The sequence below is a fragment of the Neoarius graeffei genome, chromosome 10 (assembly GCF_027579695.1).
Source record: "Neoarius graeffei isolate fNeoGra1 chromosome 10, fNeoGra1.pri, whole genome shotgun sequence".
In the NCBI taxonomy this organism is placed as follows: Eukaryota; Metazoa; Chordata; class Actinopteri; order Siluriformes; family Ariidae; genus Neoarius; species Neoarius graeffei.
Genome location: NC_083578.1, coordinates 38,570,243 through 38,589,090, shown reverse-complemented (window position 1 = coordinate 38,589,090; position 18,848 = coordinate 38,570,243). Strand labels below are relative to the sequence as shown.

General features: G+C 41.1%; 1 protein-coding gene across 2 annotated transcripts in view; it reads left to right on the top strand.

Annotated features, from left to right (window-relative positions):
- Positions 1 to 1,025: 1,025 nt before the first annotated feature.
- Positions 1,026 to 18,848, top strand: part of pptc7a (protein phosphatase targeting COQ7 a) — a 36,295-nt gene continuing 18,472 nt past the window's right edge. The window contains exons 1-4 of one of the 2 annotated variants that reach the window (XM_060931783.1): positions 1,544 to 1,615; positions 5,452 to 5,609; positions 8,730 to 8,909; positions 12,669 to 12,867. In XM_060931783.1, coding sequence (XP_060787766.1) covers positions 5,585 to 5,609; positions 8,730 to 8,909; positions 12,669 to 12,867 — 404 coding nt within the window. In that variant the 5' untranslated portion in view covers positions 1,544 to 1,615; positions 5,452 to 5,584. Of the gene's footprint in view, positions 1,616 to 5,451; positions 5,610 to 8,729; positions 8,910 to 12,668; positions 12,868 to 18,848 lie in introns of both variants that reach the window. The other variant, XM_060931782.1, reaches the window with a different exon arrangement.

Here is an 18,848-nt window from a genome sequence, read left to right as displayed (position 1 = left end):
AGCCAGATGTAGGAAAATGTAAAATAATAATAAAAAAATTGTCACCAACTAACAATATGGTCATCATCATCGGTGTCAAAATGGCCATCACTGGATAACTCTTCCACCTCATTTGTGTCAACGTTGACACTGTCGGTGATGGAAGGTGGCAAGGTCTTGCTTGATGTTATCCTCCTCAGCTAGTGCCACTTCACAGCAACTAGCTGCTGCTGCTGTACCGGCATCATGCTCAACATTTTGAATGACGTTGTTGTCGCGGTCTCTATTGCTAACAGTAGTTGTAAAAAAGTTTCCCAACTTAGGCAGCATTGTCACATATTTCTCAGCGTCTTTTCGCTTTTTTTTTTTTTTTGATCTGCTTGGGTAACTCCTTTTCATTTTCGCGTTGTTCAGACTCCTGTCACTATGTGTTTACCTTTCGTGCTGCGCTGCGCAGCGTTATGGACTAGTCCGTTTCATTGTGAAAGTATGGGGTGTATGTGTAGGGACAGATAACTATGAACTGGACATTTTAACTACTACTTCAACGTATTTCTTAGGAATATTAGTAAAATGTACCATACTTTTGAAGTGTTCATGAATCATGATAAGGGGCTTTTTCTTTTTTGAAGTTGGTTGGGGGCCCCCCTACTACGACCACTGGTGGGGGGCCCCAAGCAGCCGCCTACCTATGCCTCTATGTTAAGACCGCCCCTGCCTATGACATCATATGACGTCGACTTCTAGCCAATTTCAGAGCATACACTAGCTATTTTCACCTGAAAAGTGCTGGCAACACTGTCCGGTAAAGCTTTTCATACAAATGAATGTAATGCAGAACGTCGCAGTGTGCAATACAGCGTGTATTGAACTGAATTAATGAACATAAAACACATAACGCCGAATACATTAAAAAAAATTAACAAACTAACTCGATTAATTAAAGCTTGCGCTTGGTGTGAAGTGGATTGTGGTTACGAGCGCTGTCCAAGAACGGAAAAGGCAATTCGAACTGCGTAAGAGTGACGTCAGATCAGTCACAAGACACTAACTAGTTTCCCTGGCGTTATCTAGCTGGCTAACTGTAGCGTTATGTAACTAGTTAGAAAGGTACAGGGCGAACGGAAGAGCTGTGTGACTGAAGCTGGACAGCGGAATAGATTTTGTAATATTTGGAAGTGTTTAGAGGATTAAAAAATAGATTCGGGACAAAATGTGAAGGACAGATGAATGTAAAGAGTATTCATTTTCTCATCGGTGAGAGAGAGGGGGGGGATTACAGTGCAGGGGTGTGTATGCGAAGTTTGATTATAGTCGTTCTTCTTTCTGTTAGCAGCTCGCTGCTCGCTTTGCTGTCCTCAAGAGTAAGTAAAACTGTCATTAAGCGGGCTAAGCCCCGGACATAAGAGCTCGGTTTGGGCTGGAGCTCAGGGGATGTTGTCCGTGCTCTCCTGTGGTAGACTGCTAGCCCGGGCTGTCATCGGCGGCCTTTCCCAAACAGACAGCCGCGATTACAGACTCGTATCAGCTAGCTTTGGATATGGGAAAGATTTCCGAAAGGGTATTTTAAAGAAATGCATGTGCTATGGTGATGACGCCTGGTTTATTGCACGACACAGATCCGCTGATGTTCTAGGTAAGTTGCTGCGGGTATTAATGTTAACTCGGTCTAATGTCATAATATGTGCTAGTTAGCTACAAAACGTTATTAGCAAGTACTGGCTGCCTGGGCAACAAAACCGAACGCACCAGGATAGCGCCTCGGACCTGGCTTGGTAGTATTAGCTTGTTAGGTTTTTCCATGGTAAAGGGTAACATTTTATTTATGCACAAGGTGGAAGTATTAATAATAATGCTCATAAAGTCTTTATTTGTGCTTTCGTAACGTGACACTAATCGTAGCTAGCTAGCATTTAGCTAGCCAGCGTTAGCTTATGTTTTGATAGAATCACAATGATGCTTTATTGGCCAAGTGCACAAATGTGTATCGTATATAAGGAATTGAACTTGGTTGTTGAGGTCTCAATGTGCTTATAACTAAAACAACAAAATTTAAAAAAAATGCACATACAACAGTATTTTGAGGAGAAAAAAAATATTTCACAGGGTAGAATGTTGCACAGAATGAAATGAAGTACTCCTAAGTCTGCATGTGGAAAGCAGGTATTCTTGTAGTTGGTGGATTTGGTACACATTGAGTTGAAACGCTTGCTGGAGGGAAAAGAAGTGAAATATTGTCATGGTCTGGGTGTTAGGGGTTAGCAGTGATTTTTCCTGATTACTACCCAGATCTGGAAGTGAATATGGCCTTGAGGGAGCTGGTGAACCAGTTAAAAGAATGGTAGAAAGATGCAAAGTCACATAGACCGGGTAGCCCTAAACATTCCGTTGGCCAAATCGACCGTTTTATGCATCAGTTTAGTCAATAGCACTGTGAGTGTAAATGTACCGAACCAAAAAGAACCATACTGTCTGTGGTTGAACTGGACCAGTATGTCAAGACCCACTTGGTCAGTGTTTTTTCTTTTTATAAAAAAAAAAAAGTTAATATGAAGGTGAAATAGGTACATAACTAATCCTTCTTTATGCAGTGATGTACATCTATCAGCCATGACATTAAAAGCACTGACAGGTGAAGTGAATAATGTTACTTATCTTGTTACAGTGAGTGTAGGGCTGTCAAGGAGTGGGATATGTTCGGCAGCAAGTAAACAGTTTTCAGAGTTGGTTTGTTTACTAGACTGGGCTAAAGCATCATTATTTTCACTTGACTTTTTAGCCATGCACCCGTCTTAACTGCCTGTGGTGCTTTTTCAAGTGCTCATATTGACCCTTCCCACTCATGTGACCTTTGTAAACGCGACCGCCATTTTGGACATGAAGAAATAACGGTTTATGGCACAGACCCTTTCGGTTCTCGCTCATCTAGCTGCTACAATGACTGCTTAGACTGCAACAATAATACCTAACACACATTTAAGTATCCGTCGTAAAGACGTGAAACTCGTCGAGTGACGAGTGTGTTCACTGATAAGCTAACACAATCTAAAAGTAGACATACCATCACACTGCCCTGGCGCTGTGTACAGTTTACCTTCTATGGTTTGTGCACTCACTATTTGCCATTACTTTCTCCAACCCAGTGCTCGAGCTATGCCGATATTTTCGGGGGGTCCCTTTTTTTTCCCTTGGGGGGGGGGGGGGGGGTGCTTGCGCTTGTCTCAGAGCGCGGCTCTCCAAACACATGAGAAGCCTATCTTACGCACATATCACGCGGACTCCACACACGCATCGCGTCTGAAGTCATAACTCATCAGGGGAAATCGTGTCCGCATTGGCATGTTCAAAAAACAACCTCGCGTCAACAATGATACCACACGCAATAAAAAAAAAAACAGTCAGACTACTCAACACATCTGATCCACAGCAGCACCAAAGCATCACTGGAAATCATGTCAACAACCAATCTTCCATTTCAACACGCGTCAACAAACAAATGGCACCACAAACATGAACGAATCGGTCAGGCTACTGATTCCAAACACACAGCAGACAAATAATTAAATGCATCTTACCTTAAAGCAGAATTGACCACAAAGGAAGTGTGTTGGCACTGTTGGCACACTTCCTTTCTACTAGTTTGTGTCCCCAACCTGGCGGCAGCAGCAGTCGTTGTCATATCGGTTTATTTTATCTTTGATGTAAACACAACACTTCGGATATGCAAATGCTTCCCGTTACACACGATCGCTATGTCAATAAACATCTCATCTCATTATCTCTAGCCACTTTATCCTGTTCTACAGGGTCGCAGGCAAGCTGGAGCCTATCCCAGCTGACTATGGGCGAAAGGCGGGGTACACCCTGGACAAGTCACCAGGTCATCACAGGGCTGACACATAGACACAGACAACCATTCACACTCACATTCACACCTACGGTCAATTTAGAGTCACCAGTTAACCTAACCTGCATGTCTTTGGACTGTGGGGGAAACCGGAGCACCCAGAGGAAACCCACACGGATACGGGGAGAACATGCAAACTCCGCACAGAAAGGCCCTTGCCGGCCACGGGGCTCGAACCCGGACCTTCTTGCTGTGAGGCAACAGCGCTAACCACTACACCACCGTGCCACCCCAATTCACTTCCTAAGTCACATAATCAATTAATTAAAGATCCACCTGTATGCAATCAATGTCACGTGATGTTTGTAGAAATCAACCTGTTCTGGAAGGACCCTGACTCTGCAACACTACTAAGAAAGCAACATGAAAACCAAGGAGCATTCCAAACAGGTCAGACACAAAGTTGTGAAGAAGTATAGATCAGGGTTGGATTATAAAAAAAAAAAAAAATCCCAAACTGTGAATATCCCAAGGAGTACCATTAAATCCATTATAGCAAAATGGAACCCGGAAGAAGAATAATTACGAATTACGAGAATTTCTGAAGCCTTATGCGACTCGCCTCATCTATACGCTCTTGCCAGTATCTGTTGGCGTTGTCAGTGACAACAAGCCACAGCACCAAGACCAGCAACACTAACGACTCCATGTTTATTGTTTACTATCCGGGTCGTGAGACTACCGCTTAAAAGATCACTGATGTCACTGTTTGTGCCGCCTAACGACATCACGTAACGTCCACCCACTTTCGCTAACTCCACCCAATGTGTCCACCCACTTCCAGCCAGCACGGTTCAGCGCGGTTGTAGTCGAAATGCAACTCCAACAGCCCCACTCAGCTCGACTCAACCCAACTCAGCACGGCTCAGCCCAACTCAGTCGCGTTGGTAGTGGAAAAGCGGCAATAGACACAGACAACCATTCACACTCACATTCACACCTACGATCAATTTAGAGTCACCAGTTAACCTAACCTGCATGTCTTTGGACTGTGGGGGAAACCGGAGCACCCGGAGGAAACCCACGCAGACACGGGGAGAACATGCAAACTCCACACAGAAAGGCCCTCGCCGGCCACGGGGCTCGAACCCGGACCTTCTTGCTGTGAGGTGACAGCGCTAACCACTACACCACCGTGCCGCCCCCCGTCAATAAACATCATTTTGCCAATATTTTAGAGACCATCTTCTCCGTCGGTCAGCATCTGTCGGGATCCGATAAAATGATAAATCTTGCCTTGTGTGTTGATGGTTACTACATCCAGGTGCACAACAATATAATGGCATGATGGAAGTCTTGCTGAAAGTAAAAACTTTCTTTGATGGCTATATTCCTTTCGATGCTTCGCCGTCGTTCCTCGTTGTTGGCTGTGGTAGACTACTGGTAGTTCATGTCCAAAATGGCAGCCGCATTTGTTGTGACGTCACGTGGGATGGGTCAATACCGTAGGTTTGTGATGTGACAACTGTTCCATGATGTGCCTTGCACAATACCTTCTTTTGCTGCTTGTTTATTGTCTCAAACCTGAAATACTCCCATACCACCGGAGAACTGCTTTTCTTCAGGAATAAATGGTCCAGCATTGCCTCGGGTTCAGCCGAAGCAGTTTTCTGCCCCAGGTTTCACGTGTTTGTCGTGGGTGAGCTGTTTTGGGACACGAAGAGCACAGCACTTCTGGTTCATGAGCATGACTGGTACATGAGGAGCACAGCACGTCTGATTGGTGAGCTTGACCGTCACACAAGGAGGACAGTATGAATTTGTAAAACCATTGACATGACAGTTTAAACCCTGGGTCAGATGCGCTGCATATCCTAAATAGCAGCCTTTGCGATTTACGAATTGCAATTTTTCAAATCCCAATTTGAAATTGATTAATCCCTCAGCCCCATGCCACATTGTTTTCGCTAGATGACTGTCAGAGCATCTCCTAAATAGCAGGTCTTGTGGGGTGTTCCTGGGATGCAGTGGTTAGTACCTAACAAAAGTGGTCCAAGGAAGGACAACTGATGCTTATTGTTGCACGTGGGGAGCGAAGGCTAGCCTGTGTGGTCTGATCCCACGAAACAGCTGCTGTAGCACAAATTGTTGAAAATGTTAATACTGACTATGATAGAAAGGTGTCCGAACATGCAGTGCATCACGGCTTGTTGCGTATGAGACTGCATAGTCCTAGACCAGTCAGACTGCCCATGCTGACCCCTGTCCACTGCTGAAATCCCCTACAGTGGGCATGTGGGCATCAAAACTGGATCATGGCGCAATGGAAGAAGGTGGCCTGGTCTGATGAATCATGTTTTCTTTCATGTCTTTTGGATAGCCAGGTATGTGTGCGTCATTTACCTGGAAAAGAGATGGCACCAGGATGCACTATGAGAAGAAAGCAAGCTGGCAGAGGCAGTGTGATGCACTAAGCAATGTTCTGCTGGGAGACCTGGGTCTTGGCATTCATGTGGATGTTGTTTTGACACATACAACCTACCTAACCATTGCAGGCCAAGGACTCCTTCTCATGGCAATGGTATTCCCTAATGGCATTGGCCTCTCAGGATAATGCACCCTGCCACACTTCAAAAATTGTTTAAGAATGGTTTGAGAAATATGACAGAATTCAAAGTGTTGGTTGGCCTCCAAATTCCCCAGATCTTAATTTGACTGCGCATCTGTGGGATGGGTTGGACAAACAAGTCCAATCCATGGAGGCCCCACATTGCAACTTACAGGAATTAAAATAGTTACTACTAACATCTTGATGCCAGATACCACAGCACACCTTCAGAGGTCTTGTGGAGTCCATGCATCAAAAGATCAGAGCTGTTTTGGTGGCATAAGGGGGACCTACACAATATTAGGCAGGTGGTTTTATTGTTCTGGCTGATTAGTATGTAAGCTAGTGCCTTAGATACGGTCAGGTATTTTTAGGGTTTGCTAAAAGCCTGCAGGGTTCCAGCAATTAAGTGATGTTAATTAACTCTCTGGGGTCTGAGGATATTTTCTGGCAATCTAATGATTTTGGCATGCTCCGATGTCAATTTCAGCAAATCTAAGCAGTATTTTCAATGTCTTTTTTTTTTTTTGTATTCAGCACAAATTCAGCTACAATATAAGTATGTACGTCATGATTGAACTTCAAAAAATAACAAATGAAGATGATGTAAAAAGCAGTTTTAGAACTGTGTTGGAATGTGTGAAAAAAAATTACCTTACTCGTTTTGATCACTTGAGGTGATTCTGTTCAGTCTTAGGAATGTATCAAGCACAACTTAATTCTGCTCCATTGATTTGGACAATTAACTGGCCATCACAAAATTTGTCCTAGTCTTTTGGAATAAAGAGTTGGCAGTGGGAGGAGTATTCAATGAGAAGAGTAAAAATTCCATTCCATTCAATGAAGTGATTTACCCCTTCCACTGCCATCTCTTAATCCCATCAGGTCAAGTGATCAAAACGGTTCATCACAATGGGTAAGGTAATGTTTTTTTACACATTCCAACACCATTCAACTTTTTATAACATCTTTATTTATCTGGTATTTGACTCTTCAGTGTGTCTTGAAATTAACTCTTTTACTATTTTACTCAGTTAAGCGTCGCAACTTGCTCTGTAATTTCACTCCAACTCAGAGTAGAGCAAAATTAATTATTTTTGAGGAAAATGCTTTTAACTCTGAAAAAATCGCTCAGTCGTTTTTCCTGCATATGCACTACAACTATGCATATCAACCAATATGCTCATAAGAAATGGAAGAAATATTTACACTTACTTGAGTTGATCTTTGACTGGATCAAGTCGAAGTTTAAAAAAAAAAAAAAAAGGGGCCCTGCTCATCAGTGTCGCAGTTCTCAAGATCGAATTGAATTGTCCTGAATCATGTATTGAATTGCTGTCCTGAATCATCTGAAGTGCATAAAATCTGCATGCCATCCCGCAACAAGTTTTACCTCCAAACAGGTAGCCTCAACTATGGCTGAAAGATTTTATCCTGTTTTTAGTGGGCGTTTTCACCGTGAAAGAGAAACCAATTGAAACCAAAAGAGTGAAAGTGATTATGTTGTTACCATGTGAATAGTCTTTCATGATGCATAAGTGGGCAATCAGTGCTCCAACTCTGGTGTGACCAAGTAAGAAGTTTTATGTTTCATCTAATTTAGGTAATTTAAAAAATATTATTTGGCAGTGGGCACATAGGAAAGTGTAAATTATAAAGTTTCTGTCAATGTTTTATCATGCTTGTATGATTTTAAAACCTTGCAAGAAGATTTATCTAAAAGCACGACCTACTCATTCTAAACCTGCCGAGCTTCGTCGGCGAAGCTCTCGACCCCAGAGGGTTAAGAATAACTCCAGTATTTTGCTTGACGAATGTCCTAGAAGTTTATCATGCCAAAGTAGGTATCCTGTTTGTGTTCCAAGAGTGATCGTGTCCTGCACTGCAGAAGAAACCAATGCCTGTCATAAGTTTTCTTTTCAGTCAAGAAGAAGCCCTTTTGTCACATGTACAGCAAAATTCCTCTGCATTTAACCCATCTGAAGCAGTGGACACATACATGCACACACAAGTGAGCAATGAGCACACACACATACCCAGAGCAGTGGGCAGCTATGCTAACAGTGCCCAGGGAGCAGTTGGAGGTTATGTGCCTTGCTCAAGGACACTTCAGCCATAATACAGAGGGAGGGGGAGGTGCTGTTCATTCACTCAATTTTTCAACAATTTTTCTTGCTGGTCTGGGAATCAAACCAATAAATCTTGATGCCCAAGGCTGCCTCTCAAACCTTCAGGCCATGGTATCTCATTAGTCTTCTAATGCCCCCCGTTTGTTTGTTTGTTTTGGTCTTGTAGGTGTAGCTGATGGAGTTGGTGGTTGGCGGGATTATGGAGTAGATCCTTCTCTGTTTTCTGGAACTCTCATGAGGACATGTGAGAGATTGGTCAAGGAAGGCCACTTTGTGCCTAGTAACCCTGTGGGAATCCTCACTACCAGTTATTACGAGCTCCTTCAGAACAAAGTTCCTCTATTAGGTGAGTGTGTAGGTTTATACCTACTGAGTAATGGCAAATTAATTTAAATTAGGCTAATTGGTCACATCAGAAGAAATTGTGCACAGGGAGGTTTCTTTTGAAATTGTTCTAGACTGCATTTTCTGGTTGTAGATAATGTGCATAAATTTGCATTAAATATAAAATAAAAATGTAGTGTAATACACTCTGAACATTCAAATTTTGTGTCTGTGTACAGGGTGTTTTTTTATTTTAAAAGTGAATCATTAGTTTAATGGATATACACACAGCAATGTTTTTTGACTTTGCGTACAGTTGTGACGACCTAAGTCTTTAGAGAGATGTTTTTTGCTGATGGACTTTGCATGCAAGAGTTTTTATTTCTGATCTCTTCACATGCCAGCATATGGGATAAAACACCCAAACACATCTATTCAACAAATACTGTTTCAGGGTTCCCTCTGAGTTCTGAAAAATATTCTCCACTTTTTTCCTTGAAAAATAAAGCCAAAAGTATTCACTTTTTCTTTGTATTTTTTCTGAGTTACTGACTTATCAAAGTGGACTTAATCCAGATTTATTCCAACCAAACTGTCACAATTCAAATATTTGTACAGATACACGTCTCTCCATTACATATAAAATTTGGGCTCTACTCCAGCCTTTAATAAAAGAGACTTAATTTTGGGCACCCCGTGCACCATCAAGCAAAAATAAACCTATTTAGTTTGAGCTTACTTAAGGTTATTTTAACATGGAATTATTCAAAAGAGATACAGTGGGGCAAAAAAAGTATTTAGTCAGTCACCAATTGCGCAAGTTCTCCCACTTAAGATGAGAGGCCTGTAATTTTCATCATGGGTATACCTCAACTATGAGAGACAAAGTAAAAAAAAAAATCCAGAAAATCACATTTGTCTGATTTTTAAAGAATTTATTTGCAAATTATGGTGGAAAATAAGTATTTGGTCAATAACAAAAGTTCATCTCAATACTTTGTTATATACCCTTTGTTGGCAATGACAGAGGTCAAACATTTTCTGTAAGTCTTCACAAGGTTTTCACACACTGTTGCTGGTATTTTGGCCCATTCCTCCATGCAGATCTCCTCTAGAGCAGTGATGTTTTGGGGCTGTCGCTGGGCAACACGGACTTTCAACTCCCTCCGAAGATTTTCTATGGGGTTGAGATCTGGAGACTGGCTAGGCCACTCCAGGACCTTGAAATGCTTTTTACGAAGCCACTCCTTCGTTGCCCGGGCAGTGTGTTCAGGATCATTGTCATGCTGAAAGACCCAGCCACGTTTCATCTTCAAAGCCCTTGCTGATGGAAGGAGGTTTTCACTCAAAATCTCACGATACATGGCCCCATTCATTCTGTCCTTTACACAGATCAGTCGTCCTGGTCCCTTTGCAGAAAAACAGTCCCAAAGCATGATGTTTCCACCCCCATGCTTCACAGTAGGTATGGTGTTCTTTGGATGCAACTCAGCATTCTTTCTTCTCCAAACACGACAAGTTGAGTTTTTACCAAAAAGTTCTATTTTGGTTTCATCTGACCATATGACATTCTCCCAATCCTCTTCTGGATCATCCAAATGCTCTCTAGCAAACTTCAGACAGGCCTGGACATGTACTGGCTTAAGCAGGGGGACATGTCTGGCACTGCAGGATTTAAGTCCCTGGTGGCGTAGTGTGTTACTGATGGTAGCCTTTGTTACTTTGGTCCCAGCTCTCTGCAGGTCATTCACTAGGTCCCCCCGTGCGGTTCTGGGATTTTTTCACCATTCTTGTGATCATTTTGACCCCACGGGGTGAGATCTTGCGTGGAGCCCCAGATTGAGGGAGATTATCAGTGGTCTTATATTTCTTCCATTTTCTAATAATTGCTCCCACAGTTGATTTCTTCACACCAAGCTGCTTACCTATTGCAGATTCAGTCTTCCCAGCCTGGTGCAGGTCTACAGTTTTGTTTCTGGTGTCCTTTGACAGCTCTTTGGTCTTGGCCATAGTGGAGTTTGGAGTGTGACTGTTTGAGGTTGTGGACAGGTGTCTTTTATACTGATAACGAGTTCAAACAGGTGCCATTAATACAGGTAACGAGTGGAGGACGGAGGAGCCTCTTAAAGAAGTTGTTACAGGTCTGTGAGAGCCAGAAATCTTGCTTGTTTGTAGGTGACCAAATACTTATTTTACCGAGGAATTTACCAATTAATTCATTAAAAATCCTATAATGTGATTTCCTGGATTCTTTCCCCCCATTCTGTCTCTCATAGTTGAAGTGTACCTATGATGAAAATTACAGGCCCCTCTCATCTTTTTAAGTGGGAGAACTTGCACAATTGGTGGCTGACTAAATACTTTTTTGCCCCACTGTATTAGGACTCCCTTTACCCTTCACTTCAACAGAAAACTTGACTTACAATTGAGCAGAGTCAAGAAGAATCTGGGATCAACTAACAGTGAAGGAATCCTATTTTCCTGTCGATTTACGAACTGAACACAGAATGACGCCACGTTTTTAATCATACGATAGTCCAAATGTCTTTTTAAGCTATTGAAAAGACCAAGGGCTGAATCAAGTTTTTATTTTTTTAAGGGAGATTGGCATAAGATAGATCACCTCACCAACCTGTAATTTTATAAGATGATATCACCCACACACATTCAAAAGTTATGACATCTTTAATGATTTTTGCACTGCTCTTTTTAAATTTGTCATTCACTTCAATTTCTGTCTCATTATTAACACCCATAATGTCTCAGCAAACTGATGCATGCGCCAACTGACTTAAATATCACAAGTAAAATTAAAAATCAGTTTCATAAAAATATTTCTCACCTACATATCTCTCCTTTAGGACCACAACGATGCCAATTCTAAGCTAAATTATTATATTACAACATTCAAAATCCCAGATGACCTCCAAGTCAGGTTGTTTGGTTTTTTTTTTCTGATTAATTTTTTTTTTTTTTTTGAGGGCGAAAAGAAAATACCCAGGGTTATAGCCCTGAGTGTTGGGGCCTAACGTCGCCACTATGTTAGCCACGGGAACTCAACATACCATGCTGCCCAAAACATAGAGCCCTTCAGTTGCTTACTGGCTGACAGCACTTTCATTTTGGTGGTTTTTACCAACCCCTGTGTTACTGACACTGTCTGATGTGCTTGGGAATGATAGGGGTCCCAGGTGTGGCTGTTTCAGCCCTTAAATCATCTTCAGTGCTTGAAGAAGTTTGCCCAAAAAACTTCGTCAGCTTTGACTGTGCCATTGTTTGGTTCACGCAGAGATAATTACACCACCACATCAGGCTGATTAAGACACACTGTGACTGGTCAAAAGCTTGGCGCTCATTTGGTCATTATGTATAATCAGTTTTTACTGGTCACAAACACATGCTCATTGTTTACACACTCTGGTTTTCTGCTGTCTCTTCACTGGGATTGGATTTCAGCAAACGGAGGGATTTCTATAAAAGATGAAATATGATAATGATGACATACATTCATCACTGTAATGACTGCTAATAATTTTCTCTTTGTTACTGGTGGATTATGTTTGTCAATGACAAGTGTAACAAGCGCCAGTGGGAACCCTGCTGTTTGATTCAAATACATTGCTTTGATTCAAGTTATGGCTAATTTTACCATATTCATTTGCATGTTATATACACAGACTTTTCCAAGCTATTTTGTTATTACAGAGATTCCCCCCCCCCCCCCCCCCCCCATAAAACAAAAGCAGGCTACATTTCAAGTAGTTTTATTATGCTCTTTCAGGAAGCAGCACAGCTTGTATAGTGATGCTGGACAGACAAAGTCACCGGCTTCACACAGCAAACTTGGGAGATTCGGGCTTTCTGGTTGTTCGAGGAGGGGAGGTAGTGCACAGGTCTGATGAACAGCAACACTATTTCAACACACCCTTCCAGCTTTCAATTGCCCCTCCGGAGGCAGAGGGCTCTGTTCTTAGTGACAGGTAAAAAAATATTTTCTGTTCTTACTTTCCTTACAGAGAGAGAACATCATATAACTAGAAATGTCAAGGTTAAGGAAAGAACAAATGTCTCCTTTGCTACTGGGGATTGAATATGTAATCCTTGCTGGTAGAATAAGAGCAGCTAGAATGAGCATTTCATGTTGAGAGTTTGTGCCCCTTAGTTCCAGTGAAGGGAAATTGTAATTTTACAGCATACAAAGACATCCAATACAATTGTGTGCTTCCAGCTTTGTGGCAACAGTTTGGAAAAGACCCACATATAGGTGTCTCCAAACTTTTTGGCCATATAGTGTAGGCTGGCATCTGAGGTCAATGTTATGCTCTTTGTCTTAATTTTGATTGTACTTATGTAAAGCACTTTGAATTGCTTTTGTGTATGAAATGTGGTATATAAATAAACTTGCTTATATGACATTACAAAGGTAGGCAAGATGGCCATGCCATTGTCTTGCTCTAATAGTGAGTAAAGAACCATGCGGTGTCTAGTCACTAATGGAATTGGACAGCTGCTAATGTGAGTGTTGTCCAATGACTGATCATACACGGGGTGGGCTAGAGACACTCTTTGTATTAATCAGTTCTGTTTCTTTATTAAAATATAAAATTCCTGTATGTGTACTTGGTGAACCACTGACTTTTTTTTTTTTTTTAATTTGGGCATCTCAATATGGTCTTGAATCTGTGAGTACATTAGGAAACTGAAAACTGCTTTAACACCAACTCCTGAGTGATCAGAGAAGACTGAGCTCTCCCACTGATAGACATATCTGTGACGAATCTCAGTCATCCAGGTACATAGTAATCTGTGGTTGGTTGAAGAGAGCAACTGGACTTGCTTGAAGATTCTTGAAAACGTTTCGCCTCTCATCCTAAAGGCATCCTCAGTTCTGTCTGACTAAAGGGAGTATCTGGATAAAACCTGTACCACAAAATCGGTACCACCTGAGATGGCAAAATCTACCAATGATTTTTGTAATCCTCCATCCCTGAGGGACACTATTTGGTATGATAACCCTCTCTAAGTGGTAGCTTTCTTATATTTTTACTGGCTTTTATAACCATACCCAGTACAGTTCGCAATACATGCCTATGTGTAGGTATAGGTGTATGCAAGTGTGTGGGAGGATGGAATATGTGTTTATCAATGTTATATCACATGTAGACACCATAGACATTTAGAAAATATACAGTTTGGATGGATAATTTAGCTTCCCATGAATTTCAGAGGCCACAATGTATCCGTCGTACACTTTTTCACCAATATAATATAGGGTTAGATTGAGACAGAAGACTGAAGAAGGGTGGGTCAAATCCAAACTATTGCTATAGCACATCTGGAGATTATGGGCTTTCAGAAAATATATGGGTTAGATAGGTTAATATACATTACACTGCTATTTTAGGCAAGAAACTCCTAGCTGTCCAATGTATTTCAATGAAAATCAATGTATTTCAATGTAACGCAAAGTACATTACAGAACTAAGGTATAGAGGAATGTAGGAAGTTGGGAGGTGTCTCAATACACATTATATCACATCCAGAGTATATAGTATATAAACCTTTAGAAAATATATGGCTGAGATAGCTTAATACACATTACACAGTTATTTTAGACCTGAAACCCATAGCTGTCTATTGAAAATCAATGCATTTCAATGTAATGCAAAGTACATTATATAACTAATGATGGAAAAGGATGCATCAAGTCCAAAGTCATGTTTTTTGACATCTATAGAGTCTAGGCTTTCAGAAAATATATAGATTAAATGGCGAATAGGCATATTTGACTTTCATAGTGACCATAATACCTTGGCTGCAAAAATGACTCAACTTTGCTTCAGTGGTATTTATAGATGAATGTGATCAAATGTTTGATGAACATATTAATAAGGACTCCGGCAAAAGGTCTAGGTCAAGAGGTGTCTATCAGAGGGGTATTTGCAAAAGAAGAATATTACAAGTGTTATCTCACTCACATAAGTTAGCATTCAATGACAATAACTTTTCAATGAAAGAATGGAAATGGTGCCACTTTATTTCAGCAGAACATAACACACAACAGTAAAATCGCAACTAAACCTCTACTGTTCACAAACCTATTTGTTCATTGCAAGCTTTTTAGGCCCTGTCCACACGGCAACGGATTCAGGTGACTCCGATACAATTGCTTATCGTTTAGGCCTGGCGTACACGGCACCGGCGTTTTGGGTGCCCAAAACGCAATCTTTTTGAGAACGGGTTCCAGAGTGGAAAGATCTGGCAGCGTTGCCGTTGTGAAGTCGTCTGGATGAGTAGAACGGATTTGTTTACGATGACGTCACAACCACATGACTGTGAGTGCTTCACGCCGGGTAGAAGTGTAACGAATATCACCAGGAAAAAGCCTTACAGAGCACTAGTGAGAGTGAAACACGAGCTTGGATATTATTATTATTTTTATGTTCAGTGTTCGTTCACAGTAGTAATGCAAGAAGCAGAATAGTGACATTAATAGTGAAGCAAAAACATGCAATTGTACAAACACTGCAGCTCTACAGCAAAATATTCATTTATGAAATGGTCTGATTCTTAACACCAGTAGTGCCAATGATCTTCTCATTGCGATGCGAGTTGTCAACAAATCCTATAACTTGGTTCATGAAACGCGCTTACAAAATATTTTCACTGTGAATATTTATTGTGTAATGGTGCAATCCCGCCAGCAAAAATAGGGGAAAAAAGGAGCGATCTCACTTCGTCAGATGTTGATTTAAGTCCAACAATACATTCCTCAAAAAGGGCGTAGAGGAGCAAATTAATCCAATTTATTTCGGACCATTAAAGACGCTGCCTTCCGCGTAGAATTATACGTCATCCTCGCCGCCATATTGGAGAGGTCAAAGCGGAGAATAAAGATTAGCTGCGTTTAACTGTACCAACAGGTTTACCGTCCAAACGAGATCATATGGGATTACCTTTCACAGGTGAGAAACAGCAAATTAATCCATCAACGTGTATCATTTAATTTATTCCGGACCATTAAAGACGCCGCCTTCCGCGTAGAATCATGTGTCATCCTCGCCGCCATTTTGGAGAGGTCAAAGCGGAGAATAAAGATTAGCTGCGTTTAACTTTACCAACAGGTTTGCTGTCCAAACGAGATCACATGGGATTACCTTTCACAGGTGAGACTGGAAAAATACTTTTCATTGTATTTGGTCATTATAATGTAATTTTACAAACAGATTTTCCTGACTTTGTGGCTAATATGAAGTCTCACGCATAATAATTTATGCACATGCGTCCTTACTACTTCTATTGTTCTGGTGTCTCCGAAGGGACCGTCTTACAGCGCCCCTAGAGGTGTGGCATGTGTATTGCATCGTTTTCAGCAAGCGTTGCGTTGCCATATGGACCTGATATTTTACTGATTGTTGCCCATTTGGACGCGATATATTTTTAAATAACATCTCGTTGCCGTTGTCATGTGGATGTAGCCTTAGTCTTCGTCACTATCATCATATTCCAGACTGCCATGTATGTTCTCCTCCTCCTCCTCCTCCACTTCTTCCACCTGATTGCTGCAAGTTTGTAACCTACACAATTCTGTGCATTTTAGTTTGTTTGAAAGACAGGAACAGTCAGGAAGTTTGCAGGTCCGTACACATTGGCAGGCCAAAAGTTCCAGGACAGCCAAGGGGCTGGCAGTCCCTGCATCCAGTCTACCATCAGCATTCCTGTAAAATAAGTAACATTTTGACAATTACTGTTTTATATAATAAATATAGCAAAATTGTGAATTCTAGTTCGTGGTTTGTATTTGTACCTTCGTCATTTCTTCATAGTAAAGATACTCCGGCATTTTCTGTGGTACAATATGGATGGTATTCTACCCTCAGGGAGATCTTTGGCAAGATCAAGGATGGGGCGATAGGCTCCGATTTCAGCTGCTCTCAGTAGTGTGTTCCATGACTCTATGTTTATAGGCGCCACAAGGTTTGAATCATCATCTGAACAATGTATTAAACACTCCCCCTGAATACCACTTCTACCAGTACTTCCTTCTGCCATGCTTCTCTATTCTGTGATGTACAATAATCTGAAAGGAACAGAGATATGTCATGACTGATGTGCTAAAATGAGGCCTGTTTCCTAGTGTGTGTGTGTGTGTGTGTGTGTGTGAGAGAGTGACAGAGAGAGAGGCTGTGGCTTGAGTGTGCATCAGTGTTCTGACACTCAAGCTTCCATACAAGAAATCAGTTACCCTCTGCACTCAACATTCCAGATTCCAATAAATTCAGTTACCAACTGAAACCGCTCTCTAACATGTATAACTGTAAAGTAGGCTACAATTCTGTGTTATTTTCTCTGTATATTTATATTTATTTTGTTCACACACAAATTGGGGAAGTCTACAGCTTAGATCAGTATGGTTTACAGCAGAGATTATTACTTAATAGTAATGTTAACATTACTAACTTACTTTGACTGTTTGGGTTATTATATCTAGTCTTTCACAAAAGCAGTCACAAGTAGCCTAGTCATTGATCATGTCCTTACTCATTCTCACACATCTGAGTCATAACACAAATCAAATTAAACAGGACTCACCTCATGTCCCATTTGTAAAAAGTATCATGGTGTAATCTGGTGACGTTACAACAGCCATTGTTGTTCTGTAGCCTAATTAGACAGCTTCTGCTCCAGGCACTGGCTCAGCAAACACCAACACACACTAACATTCTAAAGTTGTCAGTTTATGGTTGTACTGTAAAATGTTCAGACAAAAATCTCCAGGCAAATTGGAAAAATTGAATTTAATACAGTTATGCAGAATCTGCATGTGTTGTCTTTTTAATATCATTTAATGTCCGAATATTACAGTTCTGGTATCGTTAATTAGAGTAAAGTATATATTTTATAAAAGGGTATATTTAGATGTGATATAATGTGCATTGAGACATCTCCACCTTCCTCCATTCCACTATATATTAGTTCTGTAATGCATGTTGCATTACATTGAAATGCATTGGTTTTCAATGGACAACTATTATTTATGGGTCTAAAATAGCTATGTTATGTGTATTTAGCCATCTAACCCAGAATATATTCTGAAAGCCTATACTCTATAGATGTGAAATAGCAAGAGTTTGGATTTGACCCACCCTCCTTCAGTCTTTTGCCTCAATCTAATACTATATTATATAGGCGAAAAAGTGTAGGACTGATACATTTTGGCCTATGCAATTCATAGAAAGCCAAATTATCCATCTAATCCTTATATTTTCTAAATGCCTATGGTGTGTACATATGATATAACCTAGATTAAGCCATATCCCATCGTCCCACACACTTGCATACACCTATAACTACACATGGGCATGTATGGCGAACTGTACTGGGTGTGGGTATAAAAGCTTGTAAAAATACAACCTTTTCCAAGTGGTAGCTTTGTTATCATACCAAAACACATCCCTCAGACATAGAGGATTACAAAAATCATTGGTAGATTTTGCCACCTTTGGTGGTACCGACTTCTGCTCTGGCCCATGGACTATTTGGGATGAGATCCCTTCGACTGGTGCGGGAGTATGAGAGGACTTCCAGAAAACTGACAGACATCTTAGCCAGAGAGGATCGTTCATTTTTGTCAACCTGGAACGACCATCATTGAACAGAGGTGGGTGTCTATGACATCTTTTATCAGCCACCTACAATGCAGCATTCTGATTCTATGATGATCCATGAGAGGATAAATACTGGATACTCCCTTTAGTCAGACAGAACTGAAGATGCCTTTAGGATGAGAGGCGAAACGTTTTCAAGAATCTTCAAGTCCAGTTACTCTCTTCAACCAACCACAGCCCACTGATAGACCCAACACCAAAAGAGCATGCTGGCATCATGTTACGTTTTTTTCTCCCATACATAAATAACATGGAGAAGTTAGCCAAAGTTGTGGCATTGCCAACAAGGTTAA